At 38.4% G+C, this 21,131-nt stretch overlaps 1 protein-coding gene across 1 annotated transcript; it reads left to right on the top strand.

Annotated features, from left to right (window-relative positions):
- Positions 1–1,946: 1,946 nt before the first annotated feature.
- LOC117301444 lies at positions 1,947–9,399 on the top strand. Its single transcript, XM_033785433.1, has 5 exons — positions 1,947–2,072; positions 4,271–4,488; positions 5,243–5,410; positions 7,140–7,427; positions 8,820–9,399. The coding sequence occupies exons 1-5, from the start codon at positions 2,024–2,026 to the stop codon at positions 9,000–9,002; spliced, it is 906 nt and encodes a 301-aa protein (XP_033641324.1). The 5' UTR covers positions 1,947–2,023; the 3' UTR covers positions 9,003–9,399.
- Positions 9,400–21,131: the final 11,732 nt, after the last annotated feature.

Raw genomic sequence — 21,131 nt, 5'->3', positions numbered from 1 at the left:
TGTTCATCCACCCGGATAAAAAAAATGTCGCCCTCTGTCGTCATTTAATCCGGTTTCTTCTTTTCAATCAAATCTGCAAAATGTTGGTATTCTGTTCAATTATGGCTAATCTTGAATCCAGCGTTTTCCATTTTGATCACTATGTATTTTTTTTCTTCAAAAGGTCGTATCTCTCTTTATCGGTTGCCAAATTAGAATATACATTTACCAAACAGTTTTACTCATTTAAACATCTAGCTGACTGGTCATGGTTAAAAGAAATTTCACAGATTTAACATTTAATGATAATGAGGTCACGAGTTGTTCCGTAGGGGAAATGGGGCAGGTCGGGGAAATGGGGCGGGTACACCGCCCCATAATATCGAACACAAAATCGAATAAATGTTAAATTTGCATCTGGGATAAAGAATATTAATTGTTGGTTTTTTACCCATATACATCGATGTGTGTAGCACTGTATACTCGGTACTTTCCCGAGTTCCGTGAACAAAATCACAGGCATTTTTTACTCGGGTGGGATTCGAGCCCCCCAACCTTTGCCATTTTAAAGCAGTGTCATACCAACTAGACCACCGAGATTGCCCGGTAGCTAGAGGCAGTTCGAACACAAAATCCTCAAAATCTTTTAAAGTTACCACCAGCCAAACTTACCCAAAGTTTGGATTGATGTGACTTGTGCCCCACTAATTCTTTGATCAAAGAAACTCGTCAAGCGGATGAAGCGGTTTGTTCTGCTTTAACATTTTCATAAAATTGGCCAATGAAGTAGGAATGCTATCGGGGTTGGTAAAACGCGACTCGGCTAGTGGGTCACTATGGAAAAACCCAAACACTACAAGTTGACCCCGTCTCTTGCAAGAACAAAAACAAACAAACATATATTTCAAGTAGTCCAGAAAAGGGATTTTCCTCATTGCGAAATGCCGGCATTTCCCTGTTTGGAAGATTATACGGTAGCTTGGATGGGCCGTTCAAAAAGATAAACAAATAATAATAGTAGTTTTTATATGATCGTTTTAAACACCCGAAGGGCGTCCAACATTGTTTACCCCTGGTCACTTGGCCTTAAATCATTCTCAACTCCATGGGGAGAGTACAGCCCGTGCTTCCAAATATGGAGCGCACAAAGCTTACCAATCACAAGATCCATCTCTGCCCTAGCAGGTACTCATTATTACCACCGGGTGGAGAGAAGCTTATGGTTAATTGCTTGCTCAATGACACAATTACCTCGACGGGGATTCAAACCCACACTTTGCTGAACAGAAACACTAGAGCTTGAGTTCGGTGTATCCGCTCAGCAACGACGCCCATTAAGTATTTTTAAACCTGACTTAACTAACAGTAAGGTTTGCGTTTAACGCCAATTATTGAGACTCTGTAGTTGAGTTGGGGTGGTCCTGAAAAGAACCGTATGATCCTTGAATTAAGTTTGTTCCAGAACCACCCCAACTCAATTAGAGAGTATCATTCATTACATGCTGTTTTCGCAAAATTTACTATAAATTGTATTTCCACCATAAAAAATTTATAATCCTACTAATGGCTTATCTTAGATCTCATGATCCTGTTTAACGTTAGGATAAGTCAGAACCAAAATAATGTATCACACCTCATAAAGATTAAGAAAATATTTTATAACCTTGCATAAGTATAATTCAAAAGTGCCATTTATTTAGAACATACATGTACCAGTCATATCTATTTTATGAGATAACTTTCAAATGCATTAGTATTCCATTAATAGTGTTGACTCGCACCTTAATTACAAGATTTATCTTATGACTCATGGTTACGACTTGTACAAATGAAAAGTTTTAAATGCAAGTCAAACCAATGACTGTTTTTTTTTTTATCTGAGTCTCTTAATGTCACTCTAAGGCTTCCGTAAGTTTGCAACCGAAACCTAAACCCGATCCGACCATCACGTGAATTCTGGCACAAACATGCTATAATTACGGATAGAGACTCCTCTGCAGCATACTACTTTATCAGAACGTGAAAGAGTTGACGTCCGGCAATCATGGGCTCCTTGTCTTTCCTTCTGCTGTTTGTAGGGATCTTTGTGTCAGGTAAGATTTAGTGCGAAATTCCTTAAGTTTTTAAGCAGATTCAATTCATTTCAATTCAAGAATACAATTATTTCTTTACCCTCATAAAAGAATAACGACAGTTACATGTATTATAGAGTAAAGCAAAGCATATCTTTAAGTAAGAGTAAACATAAATAATTGTGCTAACCATGCGTTTATTTTTTGTATACTGTTTCTGCTTTCTTATTTTTTGTATACTGTGTCTTCACCCCCGAACAAAGATATTGACAAAATAGGGACACCGCCAATATAGGGCTAGATAGCTCAGTTGGTAGAGCGCCGGCACGTTTCCGGAGGTCAATTCTTTGTTCAACCCCCAAAATCGTTTCTGTTTTTTATGCTGTCTCTGTTTTTTTGTTTCGTTTCTTTTCGGTTAGCAAAAATAATAAGATATTCGGGCGCAAAAGTATATATACACAGAACATTGACATGGGTTTCGTTGTATACCCTTACAAAAAAACTCTATAGAATTCTATAAAAGAAAAACTATAGAAATTCTATACAAATTTCTATAGAAAAGGGTATAGAACCCTTGTAAATAATTTCTATAAAATTTCTATACAGAATATATACAATATCTATACACATATCTATACAAAATCTATACAATTTCTATACAATTTCTAAAGAAATTCTATACAACCTATAGAGTTTCTTTAGAAAATTGGGCCACTTTTCTATACAATTTCTATAGACATCTATAGCAACCTCTATAGAATGTTTAATAGAAATGTATATAGATATTGTATAGAGTTTTATAGGGCAGTGGGGGTGGGGGAGATAACAACTCAGTCTATTTTTCGTGTTATGCTGAATGATTAGAAAATGGGAAAGCAATAGGCATCTTGAATTACACAATTACAAATTAAAACGCATCTAACGTTTATTTTAGTCAATTCGCTCAGTTAGCAGCTTGGGTTTTCAAAAATCAGTACAAAATCTATTAAAGAAGACTTTCTCTTTAGAGAAATTCAGCGCTTTGTAGAATTCTATAGGACATTTTCTTTACTGCAATATAGCACTACAGAGAATTCTATAGAACATTAATGTCTTTACTGCAATAGCACTACAGAGAATTCTATAGAAAATTTTCTTTACTGCAATATCACTACAGAGAATTCTATAGAAAATTGTCTTTACTGCTATAGCACTACAGAGAATTCTACAGAACATTTTCTTTACTGCAATATCACTACAGAGAATTCTATAGAGAATTTTCTCTATAGAGATTTTGCCTTCACATTTCTATAGACATCTATAGAAAATAATAATATTCTATAGATTTATTTTTGCCTTTCTATAGATTTTCAGGATTTCTATAGAGCTCTATAGAGCTCTATAGACCCTTCTATAGAGTTCTATAGAACTTTTTTGTAAGGGTAGGCTGAATATTTAATGCAATTTGGTTAAATTTCAGCACATTATTTGATTTTACTTATTCATTTGTTTCAGGTTGTTTTATATTAGGCCTATGTCTTTTTCTTTTGCTTTTTGTACAGCAAAACTTACCAGAGTTCCGGGCACAAAAGTCTACTGATGCATATTAATTTTGGACGAATGGCTAGTTTTGTAGGCTAAGTAAGAAATATGTTATTTTGGTTCAATTATTTGGCAGAGAATGGTCATAGTGTTTCTGTCACAATTGATTAAGAAGTTTGTACCGACGCGTTAATGCGTATAGGCATGAGCTGTCAGGTTATTAACTTCGTTTTTTTTACTAGTGCAGTAGACCTTGACAATGGTGCGGCCATCTCACTCCCCCTCCCCCGTCCATTCAAATCAATGTATCAAATCCTAGGCTAGAATGAAAAGTAGTATGTTTCCTTTTTGACCAGTTAATAATAGCATCCAATACTGTAAATGGGTACAGGGAATTTGACCTTGATACACTGTAACTTTTTTTTCTTCTTTTTTTAAACAACAATGTTTAACCCACTTATATGATTATCATGTCTATCATGTTGACACCAACTCAGATGGTTTGTATCATCCGAACACACCAAATATTCTAAACAAGTTTTAAGATTTAAACGCGTAAAAAAGGTGGGTACAAAACTTATGCTTAGAAATGTGTTGACATTCTAAACACTATTTTAGAATGCAGATCAGCAATGTAAAGGTCTTTTAGCTGTAAGTAAACATTTTCTCTATGTTTGACCTCTGACCCTCTCTTTCAGCCCCAGCAGCCCAAGCAGTCAACGTTGACGTCGTCACCAAGTACATCACAACCGAAGTGACTACCCTAGAGCAAGATGAGAGCTTCCAGCTGATTGGCTACCTATGTGGCCAGATGAAGGACAACGGTATCAACGTTACTGTTGTGCTCAACAATAACCCGTACTGGATAGCGGTAGTGGGCGTGGTCAAATTCTACGTAGTGGATGCTGCCAATAAGGTAGCACTTTTGTCAGTCATGGCAAACCTGGATTGTTGATGTCTTTCTGTTGTCCTCAGTCGTGTAGTACTTTGTCTTCTCTTTTACTGCCTGTCCTCCTTTTTTATATCTTGATGTATCTCCCTTTTTAATGTTTTCCAATCCAGATGTATATATTTATATAGGCCTATTTAATGTTTTTAAGAGCTTTATCCTTTACGTATACAATTTTTGTATTTTTGTATTTTTATGTGAATTGCCGAATAAATAATAACAATAATAATAATAATAATAATAGTAAGAGGTAAAAGCAAATAATGGGTGCGTTCGTTTAGCTTCCCCGGGTGATCACTCGGGTGAGCCCCTGACAAAACCTAATTGAACTATCACACTCGCCCTCTCGTGGTGACGGCATGTACCTCAGGTCACCCCCCAAGTGACCCACTCCACAAGCAGGTGAGCCCCGTCAAGGCTATTCGAACGTACCGGGGCAGACCGAGGTCGACCCAGGGAAGCTAAACGAACGCACCCAATAAGAGAGGAGCGAGAGCGATGAGGTTTCTAGAGTAAGCCTGGGCTTGTAGAAAACGGCATTGACAAAAAAGATTGAGACAAACAAACACACAAACACCTCCAACAAACAGCGTATCACGAGGCAAGTTCAAGAGAGACAAGACGAACAATGACTTTACAGAATGCTGACGAAAACAAAACACAAAATATATTTAATAAACCTCTCAAACTTTTACCCTCCATAATCCTGTGTAATACTCAGACCGCAAAAGACGCACTGTGCACCAATGTCGACAAGCAAGGTGTTCCTCACGCTGGGTGCTTCGTACCATCCTGGCCATCGACCGGTGATTTGTTCGTCAAGGGACAAAATGGACCAGTGGACGCTGTATCATTCAGCTTGGATGCAGAGTTGGTACCTAAAACAGATGTAAGGATAAATTTGAATTCGGTAACAAAGCGAACTTGACTAGAGTGGGACTCGAACCAACGACCCTCCGGATGAACTTGTCGGTGCTTTACCAACTGAGCTATCTGGCCCTATGTTAGCGGTGTCCCTGTTTTGTCAAAACTTTTGTTCTGGGTTGCCAGTCAAGAGCCATATCATTCAACCATTAACTGCAAGTGTAGCTATGGATCACACCTAAATACGATACAACCTGGGAAGTGGCAGCCAGGGGAGCACAAGGGGATGCGACTTCAAAAGTCAGAGGTCTTTGGTTCGAGTCCCACTTAAGTCAATGTCTGCTTTATTCAAACCCACATTTTTACAAATTTACCCAGTTGACCTTGTAGTTTATATTGGAATGTTAATGCCCTGTAACATTTCTTACGTGTAAAACTGGGGCTTCATTTTGGTGAGCTTGTGTTTTAATCGGACTTAAAGGCAATGGGGTGGATTTCACAAAGAGTCAGGACAAGCCTTATCTTGAGTTTGGACGAGCTACTCGTCTCAACTATATAGGACTATCCTTATTGTTATATCTCCGAGGACGAGTCAAAAGTTAGGTCTAGTCCTAACTCTTTGTGAAGTCGATCCCTGGACATGCTTAGTAATTATTGTCAAATACCAGTATTCTCACTTGGTGGATCCCTTCTTATGCAGAAAATAACAAACCTGTGAAAATGTGGACTCAATTGGTCATCGAAGTTACAACAGTAAAAGAAAAAAACACCCTTGTTGTACAAAATGTCTGTACTTTCAGATGCCAGAAAAAATGACAATTTAGGTATAGTGGATTAACTGATTACATTGTGTTCGGTACAGAGCTGCAGTTCTTTTTTCTGGGTAATTTCCGGGTTCAGCTAACGCAGAATTGTGTTAATGTCTCGGGCTGGGGGGGGGGGGGTTCAGGTTAGGCACACACTCACCAGCTGCTTTGTTTTAATAAATGTTGTAAATAAATACATTTCCGTGTCACGGGATCTCTTCCTGCTTGCCGGATTGTGATGTTCAACATGAGTGTAACATTGACAACTACACAGCGAAGGTCGAACGTGTCATTCTCGAGTTTCGTTATGCAAATGAGAAAATAAATTCAAGCACTTGAACACAGAGTGCAGAACACTTATATTGAGACAATGGGTGGGGTGCGTTTGAGTAGCTTCCCCAGGTCGACCCCGGGGTGTGGCGTTTTTTTTTTCCAGTATAAACGTGGGTAATTATCTGCACACGTTCGTCCTTAAACAACAAAATAGGCAACTTTCCTAGGACAAACGTGGGGTATGTATCTTCACACATTCGTCCTGGAAAAAAAAAACCGCCACACAGCGGGGTCGACCCGGTGTGGCGGTTTCAGTCTTCCGCCGTGTTCAGTTTTCCGGGTGACGTAGTCGGACATATCAGCACGTTGTTCGAAACAACGAAAGTGGCTTCAACCAATCACATTGCCTAAGAACGTTAATGTTCATGTTCGTCTATTGTGCTTTTGTTGGTCAGGGTATGCCTACCACAAGCTTTGGCTTTTCTGGTGATCCCCCATTTCCAAATCTCTTGTTGTTTGTTATTATTATTTTGATTCTCTGTTGGAATAGAAACAATTGTCTTGAAACGAAATGAAATGAAATGAAGTGAAAGAAAACTGGTTCACAGATGTTGAATCTCTAGTCTCTCAAATCTCGTAAATTTATAACAAGCGTATTATGTTTTTTTCTTCCAGAAGAAGAACTGGAAGCAAAGTCCAGAAAGTGACCAGCTTGAATACTCAGTTTCTTATCCTGAGGGCGGTATATACAAATCTGACCCTGCAGTGACCACGATTTACCTGACAGAAGTGATATTGTTGTCGGCTGCTCAGAAACTTCCTCGGCTCAGTGAAGCCTACCTCAAGTTTACCTTCTGCCCTACTCCTGTCACGGGTACAAGGTACACCGTGACCAGCACTGTGTTTGGGTCGGATGGTGAAAGTTCCTGGGTGCAGTATATCTGTGACAAGTCTCCTTGCGAGGTTAGTCTTTGATCAAGACGTTACCAACTGGATGTCTCAATTAGTTTAAGGACACTGGAAACCTTTGGTAATGTCGCAGACCAGTCTTCTCCTTTTGTGTATCTCAACATATGCACACAGTAATAAACCTGTGCAAATTTGAACTGAATTGGTTGTCGAAGTTGCGAGATAATGTAATGCAAGAAAAAACACCCTTGCCACACAAAGTTGAATGCTTTCAATTGCTTGATTTTGGGACCGCAAAATTTAATTTTGAGTTCTGGAAATCAAATTCAAATATAGTGGAAAGTTACTTATTTCTCGAAAACTACGTTTCCTCAGAGGGGGTCGTTTCTCTGAATGTTTCAAACTATCAACAGCTCTCAAATTGCTTGTTACCAAGTAAGTTTTAACGCTAACAACTATTTTGAGAAGTTACCAATAGTGTACAATACCGTCAAAAAGGGTAATAAAAGCACACTCACAAAACAACATCACCATTAGACAAGACGGAAGTGGGAACAGTAAGATGAAGGGAAATATAAGACTCCTGGAAAGCTTTTTGAAACAAATTAAATTTCAGTCTAATTTACTCTTTGCTTTTTATGGTACTACTAAACATTTATTTTGTCAAAAATTATTCTGTTCTTTCTTATTGTGAGCACAGAAGTGAATGTTTCATTGTTTGAATTTAATTGAATTTAATGGAAAATATCCTAATGACGACAAAAGAGGACTTTTGAATGCTAAAAAGTGACGGAGGACTGTTGGTGGCAGCAACTGTTTTTGGTAAAGTGCGCAAACTCAGAACTACTTAACCATGACTTTTTCGCAACTATCCATTGCGCAAGCACTAACTATTGAAAAAGGTGCATGCTGGTCTAGCTAGCGATGAACTTGATCGCTCGCTAGACCAGCATGCACCTGACTTCACACCCAACACGCGCAAACCGAGTATTTGATTAAAGGTCTTCTTTACCAGGGCGCAATTTCATAGCGCTGCGTAGCGGCCGATTTTGTGATAACTGCCCCCCCCCCTTCCCCCCTCCCCCCTCTCCTGCACGATTTCCATTTCATAGCGCTGCTACCCGTAAGCACACACGTAAAGGCATGCTAACCTTCCGGTGCTTATCGCACGAAAATAAATGACGTCACAATGCAAATCCATAGAAAACGCGCAACATGGCCGCCCAGTTCTTCTGATAGTCTGTGAGCATAGAGTAAGGAGTAGAGTGTACTTACTCTATGTAATGAGATACGCTTGCACCTTAGGCATTTTTTCTGCTACGGTAAGCTTGGAAATTTGCTTACCCTTCAAGCTGGCGCTATGAAATTGAGCCCTGGTATGTCTGCTGCAACCTAGCGTTCCAAAGTTTCTCGTTAATCTTTTCCACCTGTGTTTGTTTTACACAGCCGAGTGACACAACCAATATGGTCGCCCATGATGGACGCCAGCTCCCAAGTAATACAGTGAACACACCCTCTGGACGATGGACTACCCTGTATGCTACGGTTGTCTGCTGGGGTGGACCTTTTGACCCGGCCACCAAAGCCTTTGTCGGTCATTTCAACTTTAACGCCATTATTGGTTCTTAGGGAGGAAGCCAAGTGTTTTGTTTCATCACGAGTTAGAGTTAAAGTAAATTTTATGAAGGGGGGAAGTTTGTTTTGGACGAGTATGGTTGCCTTATTTGATGGAAATTCGCATTTTTGGGTGAATAATATTAATTTTTGGTTTTACCAGTTTGTGTAAGCACTGTATACTCAGTATTTTCCCGAGCTCTATTTTTGCCTCATATACCAGCCTGGACGAAAACGGCAGCAAGTTGCGTTTGATGAAAATCATGCACCTCACTTCACACCTAAAATGACTTTGCATGATGTTGGGTATTAATTGTAAAAAAAACCGAACATTTGAACATAGGCTCTGCTTTTCAGAAGAACGTGCCCGAAACAGCTACGGTTAGATCAGTGAATATGTCAGTGTTAAAGAGTAGACAAACTCGCGCGATCATAGCCGTATCTGTAGCCAAAGTCGCCGTTTTAGACACGGTCAGGTAATATTCGCGAAAAGCCATGTTACGTCATCAGCCATGTGACGTCGTTTGGTAGTATAGTTGGTATGACACTTCTAGCATTGCAAATGTCGTGGGTTCGAATCCCACCCGAGTAATATGCCTGTGATCTCGGAAAAGTACACATCGGTGTATGGAAAGCACAAATGCACCATTATATAGATTGTCTTTGCGTTTTTATAATGTTCCATGATTTATATAAAAAACATGTTTATTACATCAGTTCAGTGTTTTTGGGCATTTCTTGATTTAGCTACAAAGAAGGAAGTTTAGGAAAACAAAAACAAACCATAGACCATTGAGGTTGCCAACCAAGTCTTATAACTTCCTTGACATGTCCTCTACATTTTAGATGAAATCAGTTCCTTATTTAGTGTTTTATCAATTAATTAATTAATTAAATGCACTGGTTACTCAAAATATTACAAGGAAGGAAGTGAAAGAAAATACAAGGGAAAAACACAGAAAAGTCTGTTGGGAAATAAACTTTCTTTATCAAAGCTGTACTTTCTGAAGTCATTTGCATTGAGGTTATATGAAGCTGGTTGTCATTTCCAAGTTTAGTTTGCAGTTGACGAGTGAGTCGTAAGGATCTCTGGTTTCCATATCAATGTGAAGACTGCAGTTTGCTGTTATTTCATCGCTCATTTTACACGTATCAACAGCTACAATGTTTCTGATCATTCTTGTTATGACTTCCATCTGGGGGTCACGTGGGATGTCAAATTTCAGTAGTCACCCAGTTGACACCCTCGCTGTCACAGGACAACGTGTGACATTGAGTTGCACAATCCACAATTGCATATATTATCCCTCAACGTAGTGTTGGAAATCCAATTTATTTCCTTTGAGGTTACTTTCTTACTTACTTTAGGGGAAGAACTTCATGCTTCCGGATTGAAAATTTGTTTTGTTGGATAGCTGACCAATCTGACATGCAACATTTAACTGCAAAGTAACACGTTCTTTTATAACCATTTCGTATTTCTTATTTACATTCATAAAAAAAGTGTATTGATGTTGCAGCACCTCTTATTACTACTATTGTGAACAAGTCTTTTGAGCAGGGTAGTTTCCCAGACAGTCTTAAGACAGCTTACATTCGTCCCCTTATCAAGAAGCCAGGTTTAGATGTTGAGACTTTGTCTAACTACCGACCGGTGTCTAATTTGAAGTTTATTGGCAAGACCATCGAGCGCATTGTTGCATCCAGATTGAATACTGTTATCTCTGACTCTGGCCTTGCTGATAAATTTCAGTCAGCATACAGGTGCAAGCATAGCACTGAATCGGCACTCTTGCGAGTGCAAATTGACATTCTATGTGCTATGGATAACGGCTATGTGACTGCCCTGATTCTGCTTGATTTGAGTGCGGTCAAAAGCCACTGTGGATCACACTATTTTGCTCAAGAGACTTCGTGATATTATTGGTTTACAAGGTAATGCCCTTAAATGGTGCCAATCCTATTTGCAAAACAGACCACAACATGTTCGCATTGGCAATTCCACATCGGATCCAGTTGTTCATGATTTTTCGGTCCCTCAGGGGTCAGTTCTTGGACCGCTGTGGTTTACAGTTTACACCTACCCAGTTCATAGCATCATCATGAAACACAATCTAAATTATCATGTATATGCTGATGACACTCAGTTATATTTCTCTTTTAAACCATCACAAATTAATCGTATTGAAACATGTGTTTCTGAAATTCGTGTTTGGATGCAGGACAACTTCCTTAAGCTAAATGATCACAAGACAGAATTTCTTATACTCGGTTCACGGCAACAGCTTTCTAAAATTACTATTCCCCACATTAATATTGGTGACTCTGAAGTCACCGCTGTTACAAAAGCTCGCAATCTTGGTGTTATATTCGACTCTTCCATGACACTTATTTCACATATTTCTAGTATTTCACGCTCTACAACATTTCATATCCGTAATATAGGCAAAGTCAGGAAATATTTGACACAAAATGCAACTGAGAAGATAGTCCACTCTGTTGTAGTTTCTAGACTGGATATGTGCAATTCACTTCTATATGGCCTTCCTTGTACTCAAATTGTTACGTCTTCAACGTATTCAAAACTATGCTGCTCGTGTTATTACCTTAACTAAAAAGTCCTGCCATATAACGCCGATTTTAAAAGAATTACACTGGTTACCAGTAAGCAGTAGGATTAAGTACTTTTGCTTTTCGTGTATAAATCGCTCACCAGTAATGCCCCTGCATATATTGATGATCTTTTTAGCTCATACAATCCTCCTCGAAAACTCCGGTCTTATAATTCTAGCCTCCTTATTGAGCCCATTTCCAAACATTCATGGGGAGACCGATCTTTTTCACATGCTGCTCCTCGTCTATGGAACAAACTGCCTGCACTAGTAAAATCATCCGTTTCTTTGACCCAATTTAAAAAACAACTGAAAACACATCTCTTCAATCAGGCATTTGATTCAATGGTTTAATTATTGTTATTTTTGTTACCTTTTAGGATGTTTTTTCTTAAATATTGCATTTGTATTATTGTATTCTATACCACATGTTCTAGATTTCTCTCAACTTAGGTTTACATTTAAATTTTTGTTGTTGTTATTGTATATTAATTAATGCTATTGTTTGTATTTTAGCGCCATGAGCACTTCTGTGGATTTGTGCGCTTTATAAGTTTTCATTATTATTATTATTATTATTATTATTATTATTATATCAAACTCAGATACAATCTTTAGATGGTCACTGGGATATGACGTCATCTCTTCACCTCCATGCATGCATTGCTCAATATTTATTCAAGAAATATTACCAAAAATATTATTAAAAATTACTAACATCGGTGATATGACTTTAAACGGACAATGAGCTATTAAATAAATAAAATAGAAAAATCATATAAGCCGTTTGAGAAAAAAGAGCTCAAATTGTTAACAAAAGAACGATCAGCTTAAAACTTTTCTCATCAAATATGAATCCACTCCGAGAACATCCGGGTCAGGATTAACCATGGATCCAGGTCAAGTTGGGTCTGACCCACTTCGGGGTTAGACCCGGAATCAGTGTCAAGTAACCCGGAGTGGGTCAAAAGGACGCAAAACAGCTGTTAAAATCCCTAGTGTTGACAGCAGTTTCCTGGTCAACCTACCCCCACGCCACCCGCCCCCCCCCCCCTTCCCGGAGTGGAATCCGGGTGAGTCCTGACGCCGTAGTTTCAGAGTGAAGTGCTAATTTTATTTCAGTAAATCACACCCGTCGGTTGTTGGTTTAAGTTGATCTTTATTTCCATTATGTTTAAAAGGTGTCGACACAGTGCTAGACATTAAGCTTTCATAGTCATCGATTCATCTAAAAGTAGAGTTTTCTTAAAATCTTGTCTTGTATGAAACCAAATGTGTAGTTTTATTAAAGTGAGAAGATATGAATATAAAACAGGCGATGTAAGTGTTTTGACTCCTTTAGGAAACATAGAGGGGGAAAAGAACTAATGAAGAAAAACAAAATGCAAAGTATTCATTGCAGTTATAACAGTGAATCTGAACATTCCCAGGGCAGGGATGTTCACAAAACTCCAAAGGGAACAAACAATCTGTGCAGTTCTAGCAGTAATTCTAAGGGTAGTATCTGAACTTTCCCATCAGAGCAGGGAGTTTACAAAACTCATAAGGAACAAACAATCTGTGCAGTTCTAACTAATTCTTAGAGTAGATTCTGAACTTTCCCAGGGCAGGGATGTTCACAAATTTCATAAGGAACTAACAATCTATGCAGTTCTAGCAGTATTTATAAGATTGGAATCTGAACTTTCCCAGAGCAAGGGAGTTTACAAAACTCATAAGGAACTAACAATCTGTGCAGTTCTAACAGTAATTCTAAGAGTAGAATCTGAACTTTCCCAGGGCAGGGATGTTCACAAAACTCATAAGAAACAAACAATCTGTGCAGTTCTAACAGTAATTATAATCGTAGAATCTTAACTTTCCCAGGGCAGGGGTGTTTACAAAACTCATAAGGAACAAAAAATCTGTGCAGGTCTAACAGTAATTCTAAGGGTAGAATCTGAACTTTCCCAGGGCAGGGATGTTTACAAAACTCATAAGGAACAAACAATCTGTGCAGTTCTAGCAGTAATTCTAAGGGTAGAATCTGAACTTTCCCAGGGCAAGGGTGTTTACAAAACTCATAAGGAAGAAACGTACACAAAATACTTCCTGCTTGTCCTAGTTATAATTACCAAAGACCTTTCTGTATTAAAATTAAGGCAGGAATTTGTTGACGTTGGTGCAAAAGAGGAAGACAAATATAGAAAATATTTGTGTTGTTGTGCCAAGAAAATAATCTGAACATAATCCTCAATGAGAAACGAGGAGAAAACGATTAGTCTTGGTTTTTAAGGCTGGTACGTGATATTGATGCGCGTCTTGACTTGCAAAACACGTCTCAAGATCATTATTCAGTACAATTCAAACAAACTTGCTCAACCAAAATGGAGGTGGGGGTGGCGTGCACAGTTTATGTCCAAATTTTGTCTATAATTTCCAGGTTTAATATTATTTTTGGGGGGCGTTTTACATTCAACCTAATACAAGGAAGGAAGCGAAAGAAATACAAGGGAAAAACACAGAAAAGTCTGTTGGGAAAAAAGCTTTCTTTACTAAAGCTGTACTTTCTGAAGTCATTTGCATATTGAGGTTATATAAAGCTGCTTGTCATTTTCAAGTTTAGTTTAAAGTTGACGAGTGAGTCGTATAGATCTCTGGTGTTCATATCAATGTGAAGACTGCAGTTTGCTGTTATTTCATCGCTCATTCTACAACAGCTACGATGTTTCTGCTCATTCTTGTTATGACTTTGATCTGGGGGTTGGGTGAGGCCTCACTTTTCCCAGACTCACCCAGTTGACACCCTCGCCTTGAAAGGAAGTGATGTGACATTAAGCTGCACGGTCCAGTATGTACGGTGTCCAATAGAGAGCTCTTACTACATGTATTGGAAACTTAACACAACAGTAGAATCCCCTGCAAATATAATTATCTGATTGGACCAGTGTGTACAACAATAGAGAGAGGCACACGGTCACGTTAAATGGCTGTACATGGACTTTTCACATTACCAATCTACATCCGATTGACGAGGGATTTTACAGCTGTTATATCGTCAAATTACAGCCTGTAGTACAACTCGAAGATTCCAATGTGGCTAGACTGGTAGGTGGTCTGATCGGCACAACTGTCACACCGTCTCAGATTGAGGGAAAGTGGATCAAAATGTCAAATTTCGTTGCCAAACGCGACCAATCATTGACTCCGGACTAACATACATTTTGGTATATTAAATCAACGTACATTAATCACGATGGATCTTGGCGTGAATTAATAGCAGAAGATCGTTTAACTGCGTTTCGTGATAACAATAAAACATTAACCATGCAGAGATTGACAATGAGAGACAACGGCACTGCAGTGAAATGTATGGTGTTCAGCGGAGTCACGTCAGTTACTGGAAATACTACCAGTGGCGTGTTACTTCATGACGAAGTAACCACAGATGAGGTATCGACATCTCAAATGGCAGTGACCACTTCCCATCCACCTACCAGATACCCTGCAATCAGCAGCACCGAACCCGTACCGAGAGATTGACCGTACCGACAGTCTACCACATCTGCACCCGATACCCCATCCCCTCTACCGACCAAGAAGCAAGATCCCGATCCTGACAGTAAGAACCCTTCTTCAGGATCTACGGACTCTACAGTCATCTTAGTAGGGTGGCCACTAGCTGCTGTCGCCATCTTGCTCCTCATCGCGTCACTCCTGTACATTATCGTGACGAAAAGAAGATCAAAGCCAATCCTAATTCAACTCGTGTAGTTCAAACAGTCCCAGATGAAGATGGAAATGCGTTTGAGGAAATGGAAACCCAACTACACGGGAAAGCTGCTTCTACTGGCCATAAAGAAACCTCACCATCCAGCTACCAAGATCTTATATTCAAGTAGTCTATGACCCTTTTAAAAACCACGGCTTCGGCTTTTGATTCGGCTCGGGCTAGCTTGGCCCCGCGGTTGTTTGGACAATTGCGCATGCATTGCGTACACGCGCCAGGGTCTCAGACGAGAGCACGGAGCCTGAAGCCGAATCCAAAGCAGAAGCCGCGGTTTCGAAAAGGGCATGTGTTCTTTATTGGACGTCATCTTTTGCACGTTTGAAGGAATAAATCGTTCAAGCAATTGTATAGTTTTAACGTCTGCAATTCCTATATCCTTGACTTTATCCAAGAGTTTGAATAGTAATATGTATTTATCCGGAGGATTGCGCTGATATAAAAATGTATAACCGATGAGCTTCAAAACTGAAATTTATTCAAGAAATCACCACAATACAAGGAAAGACAATTAATGACTAAAATTGGTGACAGTAATACTTATTTTTAATAGGACAATGAACCATTGAATACAATAATAATATTGGGATATCAAGCATTTTGTTGAAATTGTTTGTACATTGTAGTTCCCGCTGACTCAGCTCGTAGTTTCTAGTGTCTACCATCCTTTTATTACAATTTTTTCTAATGCAAGTTTACTCCACAAGACTTACTTTTTAATAAATAAATAGTAAACTGGCGGGATACAACCACGTGTTAATCTCTGAAAAGAGCCGGTTTGGTCACGACGTTTCGATACTATACACTGCTCGTCTTCAAAATAATCAAGTTGTACGATCTTGTGTTATATAATTATAGGGTTTTCTAATTAACCTCAGAAAAATGATTTGACGTTTTAATGTAACTACCGTAATCACCATTGTTTAATTAATCCCCAGTTAATAACTGCGCCATAAGTACTTTTTGAGATTATTGTAGAATGGCTACTTCAGGGGGCTATAATTGTAATGATCGGCTGTTAACCCAACATCAGGGCAAAATTTCATAGAGCTGCTTAGGCATAACTTAATTATTGATTAAAGGCAGTAGACACCTTTGGTATTGTCAAAAGACTAGCCTTCTCACATTGGCCGTCCAAGCTACGAGAGAATAATGGAAGAAAACACCCGTGTTGCACAAGTTGTACGGTGCTTCCAGGTGCTTGATTTCGAGACCTCAATTCTAAAACTGAGGTCTCACAAATTCGTGGACAATTACTTCTTTCTCGAAAAATATGTCACTTCAGAGGGAGCCGTTTCTCACAATGTTTTATACTATCAACCTCTTCCCATTACTCATTAACAAGTAAGGTTTTATGATAAGAATTATTTTGAGTAATTACCAATAGTGTCCACTGCCTTTAATACTTTGAAGTTCACTGCTGTAAGAAGAAATACCAGTCACAAATTGTACTTTTTAATTTGGCGGGTAACCTTATTCTGGTAAGCTGCTTAACTATTATTTTTTCTGCTGGAGCAGATCGATGAAATTGGGATCAGGGCGCATAAAGAGCCAATAATTAATTTACACGACGGCTCTTGGAGTATAGCGCCCTCTATTGTCGGTAACAGAAAACCGTGGTTTAGCTTAAAAGATGGCGGCGCCCTTAAACCGAATTTGATTGCCAACAACAACCTACTGACTGTACATTCACATTGGACTGCAGCAATAGCCACATTATCTGAAATTGTGGTTTATCTACAGATACGTTCCCCTGTAGACCACACCTCAGTGGTAACATGAACTCAGGCAAGTAAATAGATTAGAAGTGAATTATTCCTCGTAAGAATTCTTTGAAAGTTTGAATTAATTGTCACGATCGATTGTTGTCATACTCATGACATAATAATATGATGATAATGGCATGATTGATGATGGTTGTTGAATTGAAATTTGAACACTGTTGAATGGAATTTACTTTATTTTTCCTCCACTTCAAGTTCACACTTCCATCCACCAGATCAAAATAAATGAATTTCTTTCTAAATTCATCAATCAATACAACACAGACTCACTCACACAGTCACAGACCCAGTGTAACTGGGGCGCTGTATTCCTTTTTAGAAATTTTGACATTATCGGTCATTGTACGTGTATTTGTACTATTGTTTGTAGGCCTAAGCCTATTCGGATAACTTTCCGTATGGCGCCACCACTTTTTCACTCATTTTTACAAAAAGGGATATCTTATTGAGGTAAATTAGATACTATTATTTCATATCGAATGAAAAAGTGGTGGCGCCATACGGAAACCTTTCCGCCTATTTTTACGCCTTTTTCGAAATTAATGTTAAAATTTAGAAAAAGGAATCAGTGCCCCAGTTAATACATCCGTTTCCCTGCCACCACTTTGTAATTTTTGACGTTGTTTTTTAATTTCACTCAACAAAAAGGAAATACAAGCATTATGAATGTATATTGAGTAGGTTGGGGAAAGCTTTAGTTGTACAGTACACAGGAAACTTCAGTTCTGGCTGGCTAACGGTCATAAAACTTTCACTCATCAACGCTGATTTGAAAAACGTATAGCGTTAAGAAGGCCCTAAATAATTATGTGACCCCTACATAAGGCTCACAGGGGAGCCTTATAGTTTCTAGAAGTAGGCCTACATTATCTCATTGAGGTAGGCCTAATTAGACTTGATATTATTTCATATTGAATGAAAAAGTGGTGGTGTGTGATACAGAAACTTTTCCCTATACAATCATCTAGGCCTACAAGTCAACTCTTCTACCCTTTCTACTGAACAGAGACTCAGAACACGGTCCATCATGAAGTTTTTCACTGATCAAATTGAGATACAAAAAACCTAAAGTTTATTCTGGCTTTTAAATAAAGAATTAAAAACAAAATTAAGGAACACTGAAAAAGTTACCATGTGGAAAATAGAAGCAGTCAAAAACTGTAACGTAACTAACTATGTAACGTAACTAACCGGAGTGTAACGTAACTAACCGACATAAAGACAATTAAGATGCTGCTTAGTTGACACAAGCATAAGTTTTCAGCCATGTTGTAAAGTTTTAAAAAGTTTGGGCAGTATGATACTATTCTTTGACCCACAATTCAACTTCTAGCATATGTTTTGTTTGCCATGTGCCCTCATTTTGTCTGTATGCATATTATGTATGCAAGATCCATGCGCAACACACCTGTCCTACAAGTTCATCTTCTTCAACTTTTGTGGTGAATTTTTGGGGGTAAGTTTGATGACAACAAAGTTACATGGTGTAATCTATATGAATTTTATTTTAAAGGGTTATCTTAAAGTTGTATTTTTCTTATATATACTAAATTAATGAGAGTTTGTGTACAAGTGCTGCATGTATAATTCTAACATCGTTCATCAGGTACATATGTGTAGTTATAGAAATTGCAATTTTCAAAAAAGTTGATTGACTTTGTTCCTTATTTTGATGTCCACAGATCAAACAGGCCATTGTCAAACAAGGAAAAGGAACAGCAACATTAGTAGTCACTACGAAAAATACAACGAGAAAAAGGCAGTGGCCGTCAAGACATTTTGTGACATAAGAAACGGCAAGAAAGTTTGCTGTCTAGTCGTCAACAATATCAGCTTGTGTGTAAGGGGGAAGCAAACTCATATATCTATAAGCTTGTTGCCCTGTGCAAACAGACCATGGGATGTGAATAGTGTGGCCAGAAAAACCAAAAACATTTCGATGTGCATCTCATAGAGATTTTTTTTTATGACAAAGCACAAAAAATAGTAGGACTGGAACGTGTTCAAAAGGTTGAATATTATAATAAGTCTTCCTTTGTACATGGAGAATCAAAGGCTTTAGTTCTTAATTAGGGAGGGGGGTACATGTATGTAGTAGAAAGGCAAAGAGGAACTGGTGTTGGTAGGCCGGGGTGGGGTTTGGAAAGGAGGGAGGGTGTGATGAAGAGAGAGAGACTGCCCATTTAAGCGTTAAGCTGAAAAGCATTGTGGAGCGGGATAGCTGTACTTCAAGAGCAGCACAAGATTGAAATTCACTGGACTTTCTTCTGCACCTCCCATGGCAAAGGTCATGTGGATGGCATGGGAGGGGCAGTGAAACATCTTATGTAAAATGGCCCACTCAAAATGTTTGTATTTTCTATACGAGGGACAAAATGATTTTCAAGCTAGATGTGCCAGAGAATGTCAACAATCGCGAGCATTTCCAAATTTCTGTTGAACTTTAAGATTAGTGTCCATGACCAAGAGTCAAGACAAGGAACTCATTCAACATCCTTTCTATTGTTTTGTTTTCTTTGGTATCTATGTAAGAGAGAAATTCACTTGGTTTATTGTGACTTTTAAATACTGCATGGCTTATGAATGTAAAGGAACAAGTTTATATGTTACAGACATAAACATTTTGTAATATATGTGACCCGGGTTAATGATAGTGCGAGGTAATGGCTTTCTGTACTTTTTTGCAATTATATTACCAAATATTACTTTATTCCATTGTTTTTTGCTTAATTGATTTGTATATAGTGTAGTATTGCATACTAGTTACTAATATAGACCAGATTAGAGCTGTGAGTGAAGTACAAAGGGTGTATCACAAATAATATTAGTCACAGACAAAGTGTAACGTGACTAACTGTAACGTAACTAACCATGATTTTGGGGCAATGCCTGGAACTGATAAGAGTTATTTTATATTTGTCACTACCAAAACACTTGCTAGTACCCTTGTAGTTATAGAAATAGTAAAGTTTGATTTAGCTGTACCCTGTTTGAGGAAACTTTTTGTTCAAAGACATGCAATTTTTTTCCATGTCCCTTTTTTGTAACGTAACTAACCAAAATTAAACTGATCATAACAACCGAATAACTGTGTCTAGAAGTTTGTAATTTTGTTGTATATTAGGTCTAGGCAAGATGTAGCCATGGTACAAAAATGGAGACTTGATAGGCTTTCATGTTAATATTGAAGACCACAGAGCTGTTCTAAGCAGCTAAGAGTGTAACGAAACTAACCATGGAAATGCCCTTATACAAAACGCAGTTGGAAGAAAAGAGTGGGGAGAAGAGGGGGTGGTTGGGCAACCAAGTAAGACAACGGGGAGAAAAACAAAACAGAGACAACAACAATAGGGACACTAACAACAACAACAACCCAAAGAAACAACAACAACAAAAACAACAACAAAAACACAACAACAACCACAACAAACAACAAATCAACAACAACACAAAAAACAACAAACAAGAACAACACAACAACACAAAAAAAACAAAGAACATCTCCAGACGTATTATTAAAAAACAAAAAATATGACAAAACAACATGATCAGACAAAAAAAGGAACCAATAAACAACATAACCAACTTAAGCCAGCCAGGATAGACAAAAGTGTACCAAAACGCTGTGACCCGAAGGCCTGTCTAGATCCAAATTGGATTGTTCAGGAGACTTCTCGTTTCTCTGTCCTCTGCTTTTTAACTATACCTGGGCGGAAGATAGGAAATTGGCAGGGACTACTACTTTAACTTGCAGGAACGTTATTAACTGTGCTACCGCGGAGTGAGTTCTTAAACTGGTCTACACATTTCGACTACCTTGCTCTAGTCATCCTCAGGAGACTGGAGTTAATAATTTGACATAAAAGGAACACGTTGCCTTGGATCGGACGAGTTGGTTTCCAAAAAACGTTTGTTATAAAATGCATTTATGGTTAGAAAGATGTTTCAAAAGTAGAATACAATGATCCACACAACATTGCCT

The sequence above is a fragment of the Asterias rubens genome, chromosome 17 (assembly GCF_902459465.1).
Source record: "Asterias rubens chromosome 17, eAstRub1.3, whole genome shotgun sequence".
Taxonomy (NCBI): domain Eukaryota; kingdom Metazoa; phylum Echinodermata; class Asteroidea; order Forcipulatida; family Asteriidae; genus Asterias; species Asterias rubens.
The sequence above is the reverse complement of the archived record's forward strand: the minus strand, read 5'-3'. Positions and strand labels throughout refer to the sequence as shown.